General features: G+C 40.5%; 1 protein-coding gene across 2 annotated transcripts in view; it reads right to left on the reverse strand.

Annotated features, from left to right (window-relative positions):
• Positions 1–9,624: 9,624 nt before the first annotated feature.
• The window catches only part of LOC110536191 (ephrin-A4), a 145,163-nt gene continuing 138,931 nt past the window's right edge, over positions 9,625–15,856 (reverse strand). For both annotated transcript variants that reach the window (XM_036939585.2, XM_036939603.2), the window contains 2 exons: positions 11,996–12,031; positions 9,625–11,891 (listed from right to left, as the gene is read on the reverse strand). In XM_036939585.2, the coding sequence (XP_036795480.1) occupies positions 11,794–11,891; positions 11,996–12,031 (134 nt within the window). In that variant the 3' untranslated portion in view covers positions 9,625–11,793. The remainder of the gene's footprint in view (positions 11,892–11,995; positions 12,032–15,856) is intronic.

A 15,856-nucleotide genomic window follows, 5' to 3' on the forward strand; every position in this document is an offset into this window, starting at 1 on the left:
TATGTGGGAAGTTCTTCAAGACTGGAAAAGCATTCCAGGTGAAGCTGGCTGAGAGAATGCCAAGCGTGTGCAAAGCTGTCATCAAGGCAAAGGGTGGCTATTTGAAGAATCTCAAATATATAGTGCCTTGCGAAAGTATCCGGCCCCCTTGAACTTTGCGACCTTTTGCCACATTTCAGGCTTCAAACATAAAGATATAAAACTGTATTTTTTTTGTGAAGAATCAACAACAAGTGGGACACAATCATGAAGTGGAACGACATTTATTGGATATTTCAAACTTTTTTAACAAATCAAAAACTGAAAAATTGGGCGTGCCAATCTTCCCCATTTGTTTGGGATGGAGGTCTGCAGAATTCCCATAACTTTGCTGAATTTATTTACACAACAGATACCATGGAATACAGACACAGCTTGACTTTAGATCACTGTTGACGTGAAAAGGTGTGAAATCGTCTGACAGACTTTGATTTGGTAGAGAGCTATTGCCTTAACGTCTCCAGATGTAAGCCTTCTTCAGATAGTGTTTGTGTTCTATAGAGGAAGGTCTTTAATCCAATTGCATGCTCTCTCAGTTGTATGAGGAGACGAAGGCAGCTTGAGACAGCGATTCAGCTCCCTTTCCTGAGAGGGATGCTGAACACTCAGGATCAATGGATTCTCAGTTGTGAGAAATCATCTGGAGAGGAGTGAGAGAGAGAGTGAGTGAGAGTGAGAGTGAGAGAGAGAGAGAAAGAGAGGAACGAGACCTTTGAGTCTATGAAAATCAAACTGATCGGCATGTAAAGTCGACCAATCAGATTTCAGGAAATGGGATGTTAAGTATCAAAGTGTTACATTTAAAGGGGATGAAATTGGAAAGAAAGAGAGAGAAGAGACGATATATAGAGAGAAAGCGTTGGAGTGAGTTCTTTGAACCGCGTGACACTGTGTGAGGTGATTTAAGTTTGTGTCTAGCTTCAATTCTACACATAAAGGAATTCTCATAATCTCAGGTTTGCCACAGTTCTGAGTTCAGTTAATAAGACCTTGACCCCTTCTTATATTGGCCAGCAGCATATACCACCCTGCATCCTACTACTAGCTTGCTTTTGAAGCTAAGCAGGGTTGGTCCTGGATGGGAGACTAGATGTTGCTGGAAGTGGTGTTGGAGGGCCAGTAGGAGGTACCTTTTCCTCTGGTCTAAATAAAATATCCCAGGGTGATGTCTTTCGGATGGGATGTTAAACGGGTCTCCTGACTCTCTGTGGTCACTAAAGATCCCATGGCATAAATTGTAAGAGTAGGGGTGTTAACCCTGGTGTCCTGGCTAAATTCCCGAACTTGCCATCATGGGCACCCAGCTTACAATTGGCTCATTTATCCCTTCCTCTCCCCTGCAACTATTCCCCAGGCCATTGCTGTAAACGAGAATGTGCTCTCAGTCAACTTACCGGTAAAATAAATAATACATTGAGAGAGAAGGGGAACAAGGAGATACATTGAAGGTGCTCTGGCAGTGCAGTCTATTTGTAGGGTAATGGAGAGCCTTTCAAAACAGACTTCAATCAAACACACTGTGGCTTATAGATTTTTACATTTTTACCTTTATTTAACTTCATTAAAAATCCTACAATGTGATTTTCTGGATTTTTCCCCCTAATTTTGTCTGTTATAGTTGAAGTGTACCTATGATGAAAATTACAGGCCTCTCTCATCTTTTTAGGTGGGAGAACTTGCACAATTGGTGGCTGACTAAATACTTTTTTGCCCCACTGTGCTTGTGTAGGGGACCAGTGAGGTGTCAGACGAGAGGACAGTTTCTAATGTTTCAAATACTACTAAGAGATATATCTGGGTCTAAGTAGATGTGTTTGACATAATCTTTTAGTTTCAAACCAGTACAGGATGTAATTTAGGAAACGTTGTATTTTTGCAATATTAGGTCTCACAGGGTTAACAGTTAACATGATGATGCCGAGGTGGGTGTGGATGATATTATGGCTTCATGCAACCTTGGATACTCACCTGAGTATCACTGGTCATACAGCACCACAGGGATGACACACATTTCCTACTTCAACAACAACATATCATTTGCATGACCAAAACTAAATAAGTAGTGATTTAAAACCTGGATTAAAAATAGAAACTCTTATGTAACTGTTTTATAGTTGGGTGGAATTCCATAATACTAATCTTCGGCATGGTATGACACAGAGGTGGGTGTGGATGTTTGTTAAAACCGCTTAAGGATCGGACTCTTTTTTTCAATTTCCTCCTAAATGACATACCCAAATCTAACTGCCTGTAGCTCAGGACCTGAAGCAAGGATATGCATATTCTTGATACCATTTCAAAGGTAATATTTTGAAGTTTGTGGAAATGTGAAATTCATGTAGGAGAACATAGCTCCCCTACACCGTACAATGGAAAGTCACAAAGAGACAAATGTAACCCTCCAAATTACATTTCTTCTAAAGGTTTAAGAAACATACATGTGAGATGTTCTATAAAATACAAGAAAGGGACTTTAATAAATATTCATTGTTTGATGACATTGGCAGTAATTCCTTCATCAACAAAATATATTTAGCTTTTCTTCTTTTTTAATTTACTGTACATTTTTTACTTCAGTTTATTTAGCAAATACTTTCTTAACACATGTTTTTTTGTAAAACTGCATTGTTGGTTAAGGGCTTGTAAGTAAGCATTTCATTGTTGTATTCGGCGCATGTGACAAATAACTTTGATTTGATATCATCTGATATCATTTGCTAAAGGTAGTGATTCAAAACCTGGATTGGAAATGGAAACTCAAATGTACTTTGTAGCTCTGTTTTTTACGGGTGGCATTCCGTGAGTCTTTTCACCGGCATCCAATGATAGGTGATGATGACACATGGGTTGTTGTGGATAATTGTATGACTGCACAAAACCTTTACGTAACTATAGACTCACCTGAGTATTAGCGGTCATACAGCACAGAGGAGAAGAAACACCTCCACTACCCATGCTCTACCAGAAACACCTCCACTACCCATGCTCTACCAGAAACACCTCCACTACCCATGCTCTACCCAGAAACACCTCCACTACCCATGCTCTACCGGAAACACCTCCACTACCCATGCTCTACCAGAAACACCTCCACTACCCATGCTCTACCAGAAACACCTCCACTACCCATGCTCTACCAGAAACACCTCCACTACCCATGCTCTACCCAGAAACACCTCCACTACCCATGCTCTACCGGAAACACCTCCACTACCCATGCTCTACCAGAAACACCTCCACTACCCATGCTCTACCAGAAACACCTCCACTACCCATGCTCTACCAGAAACACCTCCACTACCCATGCTCTACCGGAAACACCTCCACTACCCATGCTCTACCAGAAACACCTCCACTACCCATGCTCTACCGGAAACACCTCCACTACCCATGCTCTACCAGAAACACCTCCACTACCCATGCTCTACCAGAAACACCTCCACTACCCATGCTCTACCAGAAACACCTCCACTACCCATGCTCTACCGGAAACACCTCCACTACCCATGCTCTACCAGAAACACCTCCACTACCCATGCTCTACCGGAAACACCTCCACTACCCATGCTCTACCGGAAACACCTCCACTACCCATGCTCTACCAGAAACACCTCCACTACCCATGCTCTACCAAGGTTTTCCAGCACACAGCTTTGACCTACTACAGTAGCTATATTGCTATTGTAATTCAAACTATACGTAGACAGGTTGGTTAGGTTTCAGATCTACTAAAAACAACCAACATAGCTACTGTAGTAGGTCAAAGCTGTGTGCTGGAAAACCTTGGTAGAGCATGGGTGGAATCTGCATTGTGGTGCTCATGAATTTCCTTATCTTTTTCGTCTTCAGACGGATGCCTACTCTCATTTAAAACATTGTTTTTTGTTTTTAATGCAACAAGGTTCCAGACATTCATGTTCCCACCTTTGGAAAATGGATTCCTATCCACTTGTGCAGATCTGAAAGGATTGGATTGGTGTTAGGAATACAGTAACATCAGTAACAGCAAAAGCAAGACTAGGTGGATTGCAGGGTCGGGGTCCATTTGAATTGAAGGCAGTCAATTCAGGAAGTTAAACACAATTCCCATTCAATAATTTAACTGAAATGTAGAAGTTATTTATTAAAACATTGAAACCATTTTTTTTTTTTAAATGACCAAACACATGAGAGCTTTGGGAAGTTAGATAAATGACCTCAAGCATGTTAATTGAATCATAATGAAGACCATAACCCAGTTATCTAGTACATCCTGCCCTGTCATCACTAAACATGTAGGAAAATAATGTCATTTTTCCTTAAGTGTTCACATGAAAAGGTTCATTCATGAATCATACATGATTCAGTAATACCTGTATGTGTTTGTAACATGTATGACACTTTATCCACATCTATACAAATATCACTGAACTTGTGTTCAAAGAATGTTTTGCCATTTTCTCTGGAAACAAACTTAACTAAAGTCATCACAACACACCTGTCTACCCATTAAGCATGTAAGATGAAACAAAGACACACAAATGACTAATGGAGCTTTAACAGTTAACAATACAAAGTATCTGATGACACAGAAGTGGGTGTAGAGGTTTATATGGTTGCACACAACCTTCCATATTTAAAGAGCCTCACCTGGGTATCACGGGTCATACAGCACGGCAGGGAGGACACCTGGATCAACAACTCAGGTGAGTCCTTCACAGAGTATCACGGGCCATACAGCACGGCAGGGAGGACACCTGGATCAACAACTCAGGTGAGTCCTTCACAGAGTATCACGGGCCATACAGCACGGCAGGGAGGACACCTGGATCAACAACTCAGGTGAGTCCTTCACTGAGTATCACGGGTCATACAGCACGGCAGGGAGGACACCTGGATCAACAACTCAGGTGAGTCCTTCACTGAGTATCACGGGCCATACAGCACGGCAGGGAGGACACCTGGATCAACAACTCAGGTGAGTCCTTCACTGAGTATCACGGGCCATACAGCACGGCAGGGAAGACACCTGGATCAACAACTCAGGTGAGTCCTTCACTGAGTATCACGGGCCATACAGCACGGCAGGGAGGACACCTGGATCAACAACTCAGGTGAGTCCTTCACTGAGTATCACGGGTCATACAGCACGGCAGGGAGGACACCTGGATCAACAACTCAGGCGAGTCCTTCACTGAGTATCACGGGTCATACAGCACGGCAGGGAGGACACCTGGATCAACAAGTCCTTCACTGGGTTAGAGAAATAGGCTATGTAGGGGTAGGCACACATACTTTAAGCTCATATTGATAATGTGTTAGAGTTTTTGACCAAACAGTTTTGTTTAAAAAAGAAGATTGTTCTGTGCATTAGGAGACTAAAGACAAATCACAAGTGTTATTTTGTTACTATTCTGTAGAAATGGAGAAAGGTTATGTTAAAAACAGTATGGTCTTATTGAGAGAGAGAGAGATTTGTTATTTGTGGATTTCATTTAACATGTTTCCGTGAATATATAGATATAAAAATATTTACTTAAGATTTTCAATATGAAATAAAAAAATACTGGCCTCTTTGTCCAGAGAATGCTAGCTTACTGTACATTTATATACTGTATTAAATGGTAACTTGAATTATACATTCTGATTTAGCTGCTGAGTGTCAATTAACTGTGTTGCTCTGTCTTTATCTACTCCATTTGCTTGTTTAAACAAGAGCGTTGGAGGAAGGTTTTCCTACAATCTACTGGATAAATATACGGCTCGATCGACTCAACAGCATGTCAACATGACATCACCACATTCTCCTCCCCATGACTTCGTCCTTCAACGTGTTCCTTTCGTCATGTTGTGCAGAGGGTGTTGAACAACCTACGTCAGTGATCTGACAAAGAGCAAGTCCAACCTCAACCATCACTCATAAAACACTCAACCATTTCAATGAATTCATTGGAATTATCAGCAGAGACAGAGGACGATCTGAGTCTACCCTCATCAGGATCTACTCTTCTTCACTTTATCACCTGGAACACCTGTGGTATCAAACCCCGCAGACAAGCCTCAGATAATGACCCGAAACTGAATGCTGTACTAGACCAGCTGGAGGATATAAACTCTTCTGTAGCGTTTCTACAGGAGACACACATTGGACATGAGGATGTGAAACTCTTAAGGAAAGTAGCTGGTTGGAAATCATTCTTCACTGTATTTGATTCAAAAAGCAAAGGAGTAGCCATACTGATTAAAGACACCATAACAGACTTTGAGTATATCTGCCATGATGAAGACTACGCTGGGGGCTACATTGTACTGTTCTGTCGACTGTATGGTCAACTCTTCACTCTTGTGAATGTCTATAATCACAAAGATGACCACACAATCCTGAAGAGACTGGGTCAGTATCTTAAAAACACCGCAACCGGAACCTTGGTGGTGGGAGGGGATTTCAACACAGTGCTAGACCCTAAAATTGACAGGAGTGGCACGTCAGATAATCATCAGCACAAAGCATTTAGAGGTTATCTTCAAGAATTCACCTCCTCTCTGAAGCTAGTGGACATATGGAGAATACAGAACCCTAATTTAAAAGACTTCACTTACTCTAAAAAGACTAAAACCTCAGAGTCTGGAGAACCTCAGATCACTGAATCTAGGTTAGACATGTTCTTTGTGCCAGAATTCAAATGGACACATATTATTACTCACAGCTGTAGAATCCATGATATCTGTGAGGTGGAAGGAAGAAAACGTGTTTCCGATCACAAACCAGTTATTCTGGTGCTCTACCTTCCTGCCAATGCAGACAGTTCCACTCCCTCCACACTAGAATGTAGAAATACAGAGGTTCTGACTATGTTACCGGAGGATCAATACAATGACAGAACAGGAAAAATATCTGGGTCTGAGATAGTAATGGCAATAGAATCTCTGACTGGCTCTGGACAACCAACACTTGGTACAAAACCTGACCTGATAACAACCGAACGCTTAAAGCAGACATATGATAAAGAACACAAAGCTTCAGAAATGACAGCCAATGAAGGGACGATATTTGCTAAAATACTAGAAAGTCGTCTACAAATGTACCTTCAGTTCTCAATCAAAGAGAAGAACCGAGGTGAACCGTCACAGAGTTTGCCTTATCTTGTTACATTGGACATCCCAACAAAGATTAAGAGAAACTTCTTGGAAGAAGCCCTTTTGTCCATAAAGTGTTCTAAACCATCTCCTAAATCACCTGACCCTATTGGATTCACATTTTTAAGGGAAGTGCTTTCTCGTGACTTTACCAACTGGTCAAAGTTGCTTCCAATTGCCGATCATACTTTAGGTCCCACAAGTCTTTGTTGTGACAAGATATGGTTAAAGTATGACTGTCCCCTCACCCAAACTCTACTTGCCTTATGCCTGAAGAATTTACAATACAAGATTAATGATCAAACTAAGATGACCAGTGTGTGGTACTTCAGACGGTGTTGTCTGATACACATGGAAGAAAAGGAATTGCCAACTGTGGCAGCTGTACTCTTTAAATTCAGAGAAGACTCTGGGCTTAGTATTACCACAGATAAAACGATCTCTTTGCCACCGGGCCACAAACCCAGGACAGTGAATTATGGTCAAACCCAGAACCAGTTCTAAAGATCATGTATTATGGTCAAACCCAGAACCAGACCTGAAGATCATGTATTATAGTCAAACCCAGAACCAGACCTGAAGATCATGTATTATGGTCAAACCCAGAACCAGACCTGAAGATCATGTATTATGGTCAAACCCAGAACCAGACCTGAAGATCATGTATTATAGTCAAACCCAGAACCAGTCCTAAAGATCATGTATTATAGTCAAACCCAGAACTAGACCTGAAGATCATGTATTATAGTGAAACCCAGAACCAGACCTGAAGATCATGTATTATAGTCAAACCCAGAACCAGACCTGAAGATCATGAATTATGGTCAAACCCAGAACCAGTCCTAAAGATCATGTATTATAGTCAAACCCAGAACCAGTTCTAAAGATCATGTATTATAGTCAAACCCAGAACCAGTCCTAAAGATCATGTATTATGGTCAAACCCAGAACCAGACCTGAAGATCATGAATTATGGTCAAACCCAGAACCAGTCCTAAAGAGCATGTATTATGGTCAAACCCAGAACCAATCCTAAAGAGCATGCATTATGGTCAAACCCAGAACCAGTCCTAAAGATCATGTATTATGGTCAAACCCAGAACCAATCCTAAAGAGCATGCATTATGGTCAAACCCAGAACCAGACCTGAAGATCATGAATTATGGTCAAACCCAGAACCAGTCCTAAAGAGCATGTATTATAGTCAAACCCAGAACCAATCCTAAAGAGCATGTATTATGGTCAAACCCAGAACCAATCCTAAAGAGCATGTATTATGGTCAAACCCAGAACCAGTCCTAAAGAGCATGTATTATGGTCAAACCCAGAACCAATCCTAAAGAGCATGTATTATCTGTGACAGACATCAGGGGCCTGAGGGAACACACTAAATGTATTGGGTGTTATAAAATGTAATGTCATGTATTATTTGTAATGACAGCCATGGTATATCAGACCATATACCATAGGTACAACAAAATATGTATTTTTACTGCTCTAATTACATTGGTAACCAGTTTATAATATCAATAAGGCACCTCGGGTGGTTTGTGGTATTTGGCCAGCTAAGGGCTCCGCGTTGCGTCGTGCATAATAACAGCCCTTAGCTGTGGTATATTGGCCATATACCACACCTCCTTGGGCCTTATTGCTTAATCATATATAACTGCATTAATGTTGTTGTACCCCGGGAAGAGTAGCTGCTGCCTTGGAAGGAACTAATGGGGATCCATAATAAATACATATCAGATGAGATTATAAACCATAAAATAAGAGACATTAGCCATCATATCCAGGGATATTGGATGTCTGGGGCTATAATTTAAAACCTACATGAATGTATTTTCAAACATATAGGCCAAAGATAGGCAAAAACGGTTTCTCCAACATAAATCCCTGATCACGCTTGTAAGTGATGTCATGGCGACATTAGCAAGCTAAGCTCAGGTACAGAAACACGCCATCAGGTCTAATGGTCGTGGCCCAACTGCACAAACATAGGTTATTTAGATGTAAGTGGATCTTAAACAAATGCTGATATTACTGTATTCATTGTTGCATATCGGTCTTGATAGGAATACAAATAACTACTGTACATATACTGTATGAGCTATGATGTATGAAGGAGTACTCCCAGGAGTATGCAATGTCTTGGTCTTATCGGGGTTCTGCCGACTGTACATCAAATATAAACTCAGATCAATATGCCATTGGTTTTCTCAGGTTACAATGGCCTTTCAAACCACAAGGTCATCTGGAGCCTCAGAGGTCTCACAACGAACATAATCCTGTGCATTGAACATATGTTTGTATTCCATAAATAAAGGTGTGTATTTGTATGTGTGTGTGTGTATACTGTCTAAATTCGTCTTGATTATAGAACTTCCTGTAGTAAAACAAAGAAACAAGAAGGAAGACAAATAAACCGCCAAAAACCACAAATAGCAAAGTTAAGAAATTTCCACAGTCTTATTGCAATCATCTTTATTTTGTCATCTCACCTTGTATAAAAGGGCTGTTTGCAGTTCGCTCTTCATAGAAGATGTTTCATACTTCACTAAAATGTGAAAACAAAAAAACTACATCTGGGAGCTCCAGCTTTATACAACAAGGTTCCAGACATCAGTGTTTAAACCCCTGGAATAATCATTACATTCCTGAATAACCTGCGTAGACTAGAACAAAATATTGAACTGTCATTGAAGCATATTGTTATCCAAATGTGTGTGTAAAGTAATACTACAGACTCATCTCTCTGAGTAAGTGCTTACAGGCATAACTATGAGTCAACATATTTATTTCGGAAAGAAAACATTGTTTTCTAAATGCTGTTACCAAAGACATCAGAATGTGGGAAAAACTGCATCCCCGAATAGCCTGTATTTAATAATGATTAATTATATTGGATTAAGATAAGCAATTTATCAGAATTATGAATTGAATTAAATATACACTCGTTTTTGTGGGATTAAATGAATAAGAATAATTTCAGTTAAATCTCTCACTTTTGAAAATAAAACATGTATATTTGTTAGGTTTGTGATATTTGTAACATGCTTCTACTGTAAATGCAATTTAGTGATATATTACTTCTGTGAATGGAACATGAAATCATATCTAACCAACAGAAAAAAGATATGACAATCAAAATGAAATGTATTCATTTAAATTGCTTTGATAATACAATTGCATTTTTTAATGCTATTTGTTTAATGAAAAAATGTATGTTTTCTAACTTAAAGAAAAATACGGGGGTAACCTGTACTAAAGTGCTTTAGTTATTCTTGATAGCACTATAAACAACAATTGGAGTTAATCTACACCTGTAAACATTTGTATAAAAAAAGTTCAGCCATGTAAAAATGTAGATTTTTTCAGGATGTTTCAAATAATCAAAATGGATGCCAACATTACAGGACCTCTACAAAACATCAATATTTAACTGAAACACCTAAAGCAGAATCTTTACTGCACTAAAACAAAAACCTCTATTCAAACAAACACCAGCTTTAGGCCTCTTCTCATTGGTAGAGGTCCTCGCCTGGTTAAGTGCTCAGCAGACAGTCTAAATACTGTACCTGCACACCTGGTTGGTGAGGAGCATCTGTCAATCAGCCGATGTGGTTCGGTGCGTGTGAGGTGAAGTGAGGAAGTACCCTCAGTGTGTTTCCCACAATTCCTTTTGATTGCCTTTTAAGACAAAGGTAAACCACCAGACACAGTCCAGTTAATTCCAGATATGGTCAGGTGTTACAGCCCAGTTGGACCAGTCTAACCAGTATGATCCCAGTAGAGGGCGTAGCAGACCAGTTACAATATTCCAGTTCATCATTCCCAGGGTCCCACTCACACAGCATATCCTGGTTTAGGCAGTGTCGTCACTGGTTAACTTTTTTAATAAAGTTTGGTCAACATTTGGTGTTACTGTGTTTAACAGTTGGTCCCACTTTGGATACAAAAAAAAAATAGTTTTTCATCTAAAAAACAATGACTTTCAAATCCAATGACGTCAACTCAAAAACATGGTTCTGTTCAGAAGCAGTCAACTCTGACAGCCAGTCAACTCCAAGTCTGGTCCTCTCCGTAGTAATTTAACAGAACAACGTCTGGATGATCCACTTTGGCTCAGCTGGCACATTACGTTCACACACACAGAGACAGAGAGAGAGAGAGAGAGAGAGAGAGAGAGGAAGAGAGAGAGAGACAGAGACAGAGAGAGAGGAAGAGAGGAAGAGAGGAAGAGAGAGACGACACAGATGGAGTCTACAGGATGGAGTGGATAAAGGTGGGAAATGAAGAATGAGAGCTTTGATGGTAGATTAGTGCCAGTCTGTTTCAGAGGGAGCTTAGTCAGGAGCGAGGGATGGAAGAGGGGGAACGAGAGGAGAGAGTGGACAGAGAGAGAAAAGAGGAGGCCAAGAAGAGAAAGATTAGTGCCACCCCAGAAAAGACAGAGGTGATGTGTTGGAATGTGTGTAGTGTTGAAGTCTACCCTATTGCAGTCATTTGAGGGTCTGAAATGAAGACTTGGCCTCCCTATGAGGTGTGGATAGTTTAAAGTAGGGACTGAGTGGGTGAGGCAGGCCATCTACAGTGGGCATGGTAGATACTCAGGAGGTCAGCTTGAATAGAGGGATGTTACATAGAGAGGAAGTTCAAGAGTGGGATGAGGAGGAGGAGGAGAGAAAGAGGAACTGTCCTCATTGAACACACATCACTGTGAAGAGCTGGAGTACCTGAGAGAGAGTCAGAGAATTAGCAGTTCATCAATACCAGTGAACATCCTGTGCATGCTTTGCATACCACACACACACACACACAGAGTGCAGTTGTATCTCACCTTGTTCCTGCTTGTTTTGCTTGGACCCTACGGTTGCTAAGCGATGGGAAGAAAGGGAGAGAGCAGGACATAAAAATAAAGTTCATTATTCAAGTAATTTTCAAGTTTCCCAAAAACTACAGCCTTACTTGCATGAAACAAAAAAACAAACAGAAAAATGACTAGGGGAGGGTATTTACCATTACTCACAGCCAAATGCCATGAAAAATTACTACTGACTGCGCAACCCTAAAATATGTCCCCAATGCAAATTTTCTTAAAGGTTGAATGAAAAACAAGCGAAGAAAGTGAGTCAGGAGGAAGATAATGTCGAGCCAAGGAGTAAAATTAAATTGATGAAGAATAAGAGAGAGAGAGAGAGAGAGAGAGAGAGAGAGAGAGAGAGAGAGGAATAAGAGAGAGAGAGGTGAGGAATAAGAGAGAGAGAGAGATGAGGAATAAGAGAGATAGAAAGGGAAAAGAGAAAAAGAAAGAATGACAGAGAGAAACAAGAGGACATGTGAGAGGAAATGAAAGGGTGGAGGTGGAAAAGACCTGGGAGAAAAACAGACGGAGAAAAGCAGGGAGGGAAGGAAAGATTGTAAGAAGGTCAGGCGGAGAGAGGGAGAGAAAGAGAGAGACGGAGGAGGGAGGGGTGTTTGTGTCTGGGTGTCACTCCCTCAGCAGGGGGGCTGACTAAAAGGAAATAATGGAGGACTGGAGGGAGTTAGAGAGGGGTGGGATGGGTGCTGGAGGGCAAAGCAAGGTGGAGAGGGGCAAGAGGGCGAGGGAGAATGTGGGAGAGAATGCTACAATACCAGAAAGAGCAAAAAGAAGTAGAAAATTAAGGCTGATAGTGAAGGGAGATAACAAGGGGAAAGGTCTAGGAAGAAAATAGCAGAAAATGTGAAAAAGATCGTTGTAATGAAACTTATCCAGTTGACTGTTTTCCTACAATGAATTGAGTACATCAGCAGAACACTGATGTCTAAGACATGTTTTTCACAGGATGGCTCACTGATCGAATACTTAGCTTGGAGATAATTTTCTGTGTGTGTGTGTGTGTTATTAGGGCTTGACTAAGGTATCTATAGGTGTTATATTCTGTTATGTCTATAGTCAGGGTTGTACTACAAGTCAAAGAGGCTTCCATGTTGATGAGGGAGGGGCTTAACAAACCTCTCATATTCTGAAGAAATAACTATGGAAGAGTTAACGAAGCATTAAATTACATGCTGTGATCGGGCCTCTCACTGTGTGTGTGTGTGTGTGTGTGTGTGTGTGTGTGTGTGTGTGTGTGTGTGTGTGTGTGTGTGTGTGTGTGAGAGCACTAACGTTAAGCAGAAGAAAATGTGAAAAGGGCATTTTGTGTCCAAAGCATCAAAACTATGAAAGTTACAGAACACATCACTTCTGTTCCTTATTCTGTTTTGTAACATTAGTTAATAATTATAAAACAATAAACTAAAAGTTGCAGGGTTCTATTAATCCAATCTTTCATGTCCACATTGAGTGGATAAAAACAGCTCAAATAAAGCAGAGGTTTTATCAGGTAATTCTCCAAATACAATTAACAGAACATACCAAACTATTCACATCAAAGGCAACAAACAAGTGCATACTCAAAGACTAAATGAATAAATTAAAGAGCATTAACTGATTTTGAAATGTACGCATTGACCTAATGCCTACATCAATAGCTGACTTTAAAATGACTCTGCGTGATTATAACGGTTTAATAATAAACAGAATACTTTACCAAACTATACTGCTGTTTCAAGAAGAACTCTCAAAGTCTGCATAAACAATTAAATGTTGAATCGTCAATGACAAAAATATATATATATATATATATATATATATATATATATGCGTAAAATAATTGAAAAACAACCTTTTTGGGTGACCCGACCAAAGTCACATAGAAATGTGAGTTACAGATCTGTCATTCTCATTGAAAGCAAGTCTATGAAGCGGTAGATCTGTTCTAGGTTCTTATGTTACTTCTTTGAATCTTTAACTTTCTGTTTTGCTGCTTCAAACAGCTGAAAATACAATATTTTTGGTTATGGAAAAGATATTGAATTAGAATTTTAGCAACCAGGAAATAGAGGAGAGATCACCTTTAACAAAGACTAAAGTACCAACATTCAGCATTTTAACGTGTCCCTCTGTGTGTCCTCTGAATTCTAGGAAGATTTTAACCCACTTAATCCCAACATATCTCCATTTTCACCATCATTGTAAGGCCCTAGTTATTTTGTTGCTTTAACAAAGTCATTTCTTAAGAGTAATATTTACGTGATTCATTTTAAGGTAAATAAATAAATAAACATGTCCCTCATTTTAAGGTCAATCCTGTTACGTGAACTGAACTTGTTTTAATAATATTATAATAAGATGCTGGTGAAACTATTCCTTTTTTAAATAGAGATATTGAACATTAATAGTCAAGTCATAGTGTAAAAACAGGTGAGCTGGTTCTACTCCTTCGGCCATTTTCTCTTGTTTTGTGGTGGAAAACTGAGCAGGTGGAGCACAACACATCAACCCTGTTACCCAGAGATATACAGGCAAGACACATTTTCACAATTCCATTATTTTGTGAAGCTTGCATTCAATTGCCCTTCCCTGTTGTACAGAACAAGCTTGCAATCCCCATGTCACAAGGGGATTTATGTCTGATTTCAGATGAAGTGGTCAACCCAGATACTTTATTTGGCCTCTTGAGATATTTAGTTGAACATATGGCAGAATGTTAAAATTAGAAATAAAAAGCTTTTTAACTCCTCAAAATGCATCTAAATGGTGGAAATACCAAAGTTATTATCTGTGTATTGCTGTTGTACATGATTAGGTAAATTTGTATGAATGACTACATGCGTGCTGTAGATAACTGTTCTGTATTGGTCACGGCCAGCTCTACCCCAAAATGGCTGCCATGGTCGCATGCGTCTCAGGAAAGCACTGCACTGCAGAGAGAGACCCACTGTGTGAGTGTGAGTGGATGTGAGCATGCATGTGTGTCTCCAGACAGAGAACTGCAGAGAGACACCATTCCGTGACTCCACCTCTCCTTCCCCGCGCCGCCATTTTATAAACACAGTGACTAGAGGTAGGGAGCCATCTTCCTGGGCGGAAAACATTCCACACCTGCTCGCCGAAAAAGAGAAATCTAATCACGGTAGGAAGTTGGTCAAAGTTCGTCCTTCAGTGTTGTGCTGGAAGTCGGAGAGAGAGGTAGACGAGCGGTGTGTGTGAGCGAGTGTGTGTGTGTTCGGAAGGGTGGGCAGGGGGCACAAAGTTATTCAGAATAGAAAAAGAAAAAAAAAGTTGAAAAAAAGGTGAAAGACCAGAGAGGGGACGGCAACCTGAAATGACCGCGATGGACTGTTCACAGCAGGGGAGAGAGGGAGGGAGAAGAAGAGGAGAGTAGGAGAAAGAAAGGGAAAATCAATTAGAGAGAGTAGAAGGTCTATAATGGCTTCACACAGCGGGAAAGAGAGAGAAGGAAAGAGAATGAGAGAGGAGGGTGGGGAACAACAGCAGACTTCGTGTTTGGAGAAGTTGTCTTCATTGAAAGGTAAGTAGAGGAAGATAGCGGAAGATTGAGAGGGAAAGGAGGAAAGAAAGGCGGAGCAGCAGGGGGAGCTGTTTCAGCGTGACACCACTCTGGTGATGCGGATTTTGAAGGTTGCGTCTGATGCAACACTGTTCTAGCACAGCAGAATTGGGGAAGGGGGCTTTTTGCCGTGACACCGCTCTACTGGAGTGGGTAGGGGACACTTTTCACCGGGACACTTCAGTAGTGTCAAATTTACTGTAGAGTCAAAGTTAGACTTTCTGTTAATTTACAATGTCATTCAGCAGTCTGCAGAACCA

Source organism: Oncorhynchus mykiss, chromosome 2, assembly GCF_057628025.1.
Source record: "Oncorhynchus mykiss isolate SJ-2025 chromosome 2, ASM5762802v1, whole genome shotgun sequence".
NCBI classification, from domain to species: Eukaryota; Metazoa; Chordata; class Actinopteri; order Salmoniformes; family Salmonidae; genus Oncorhynchus; species Oncorhynchus mykiss.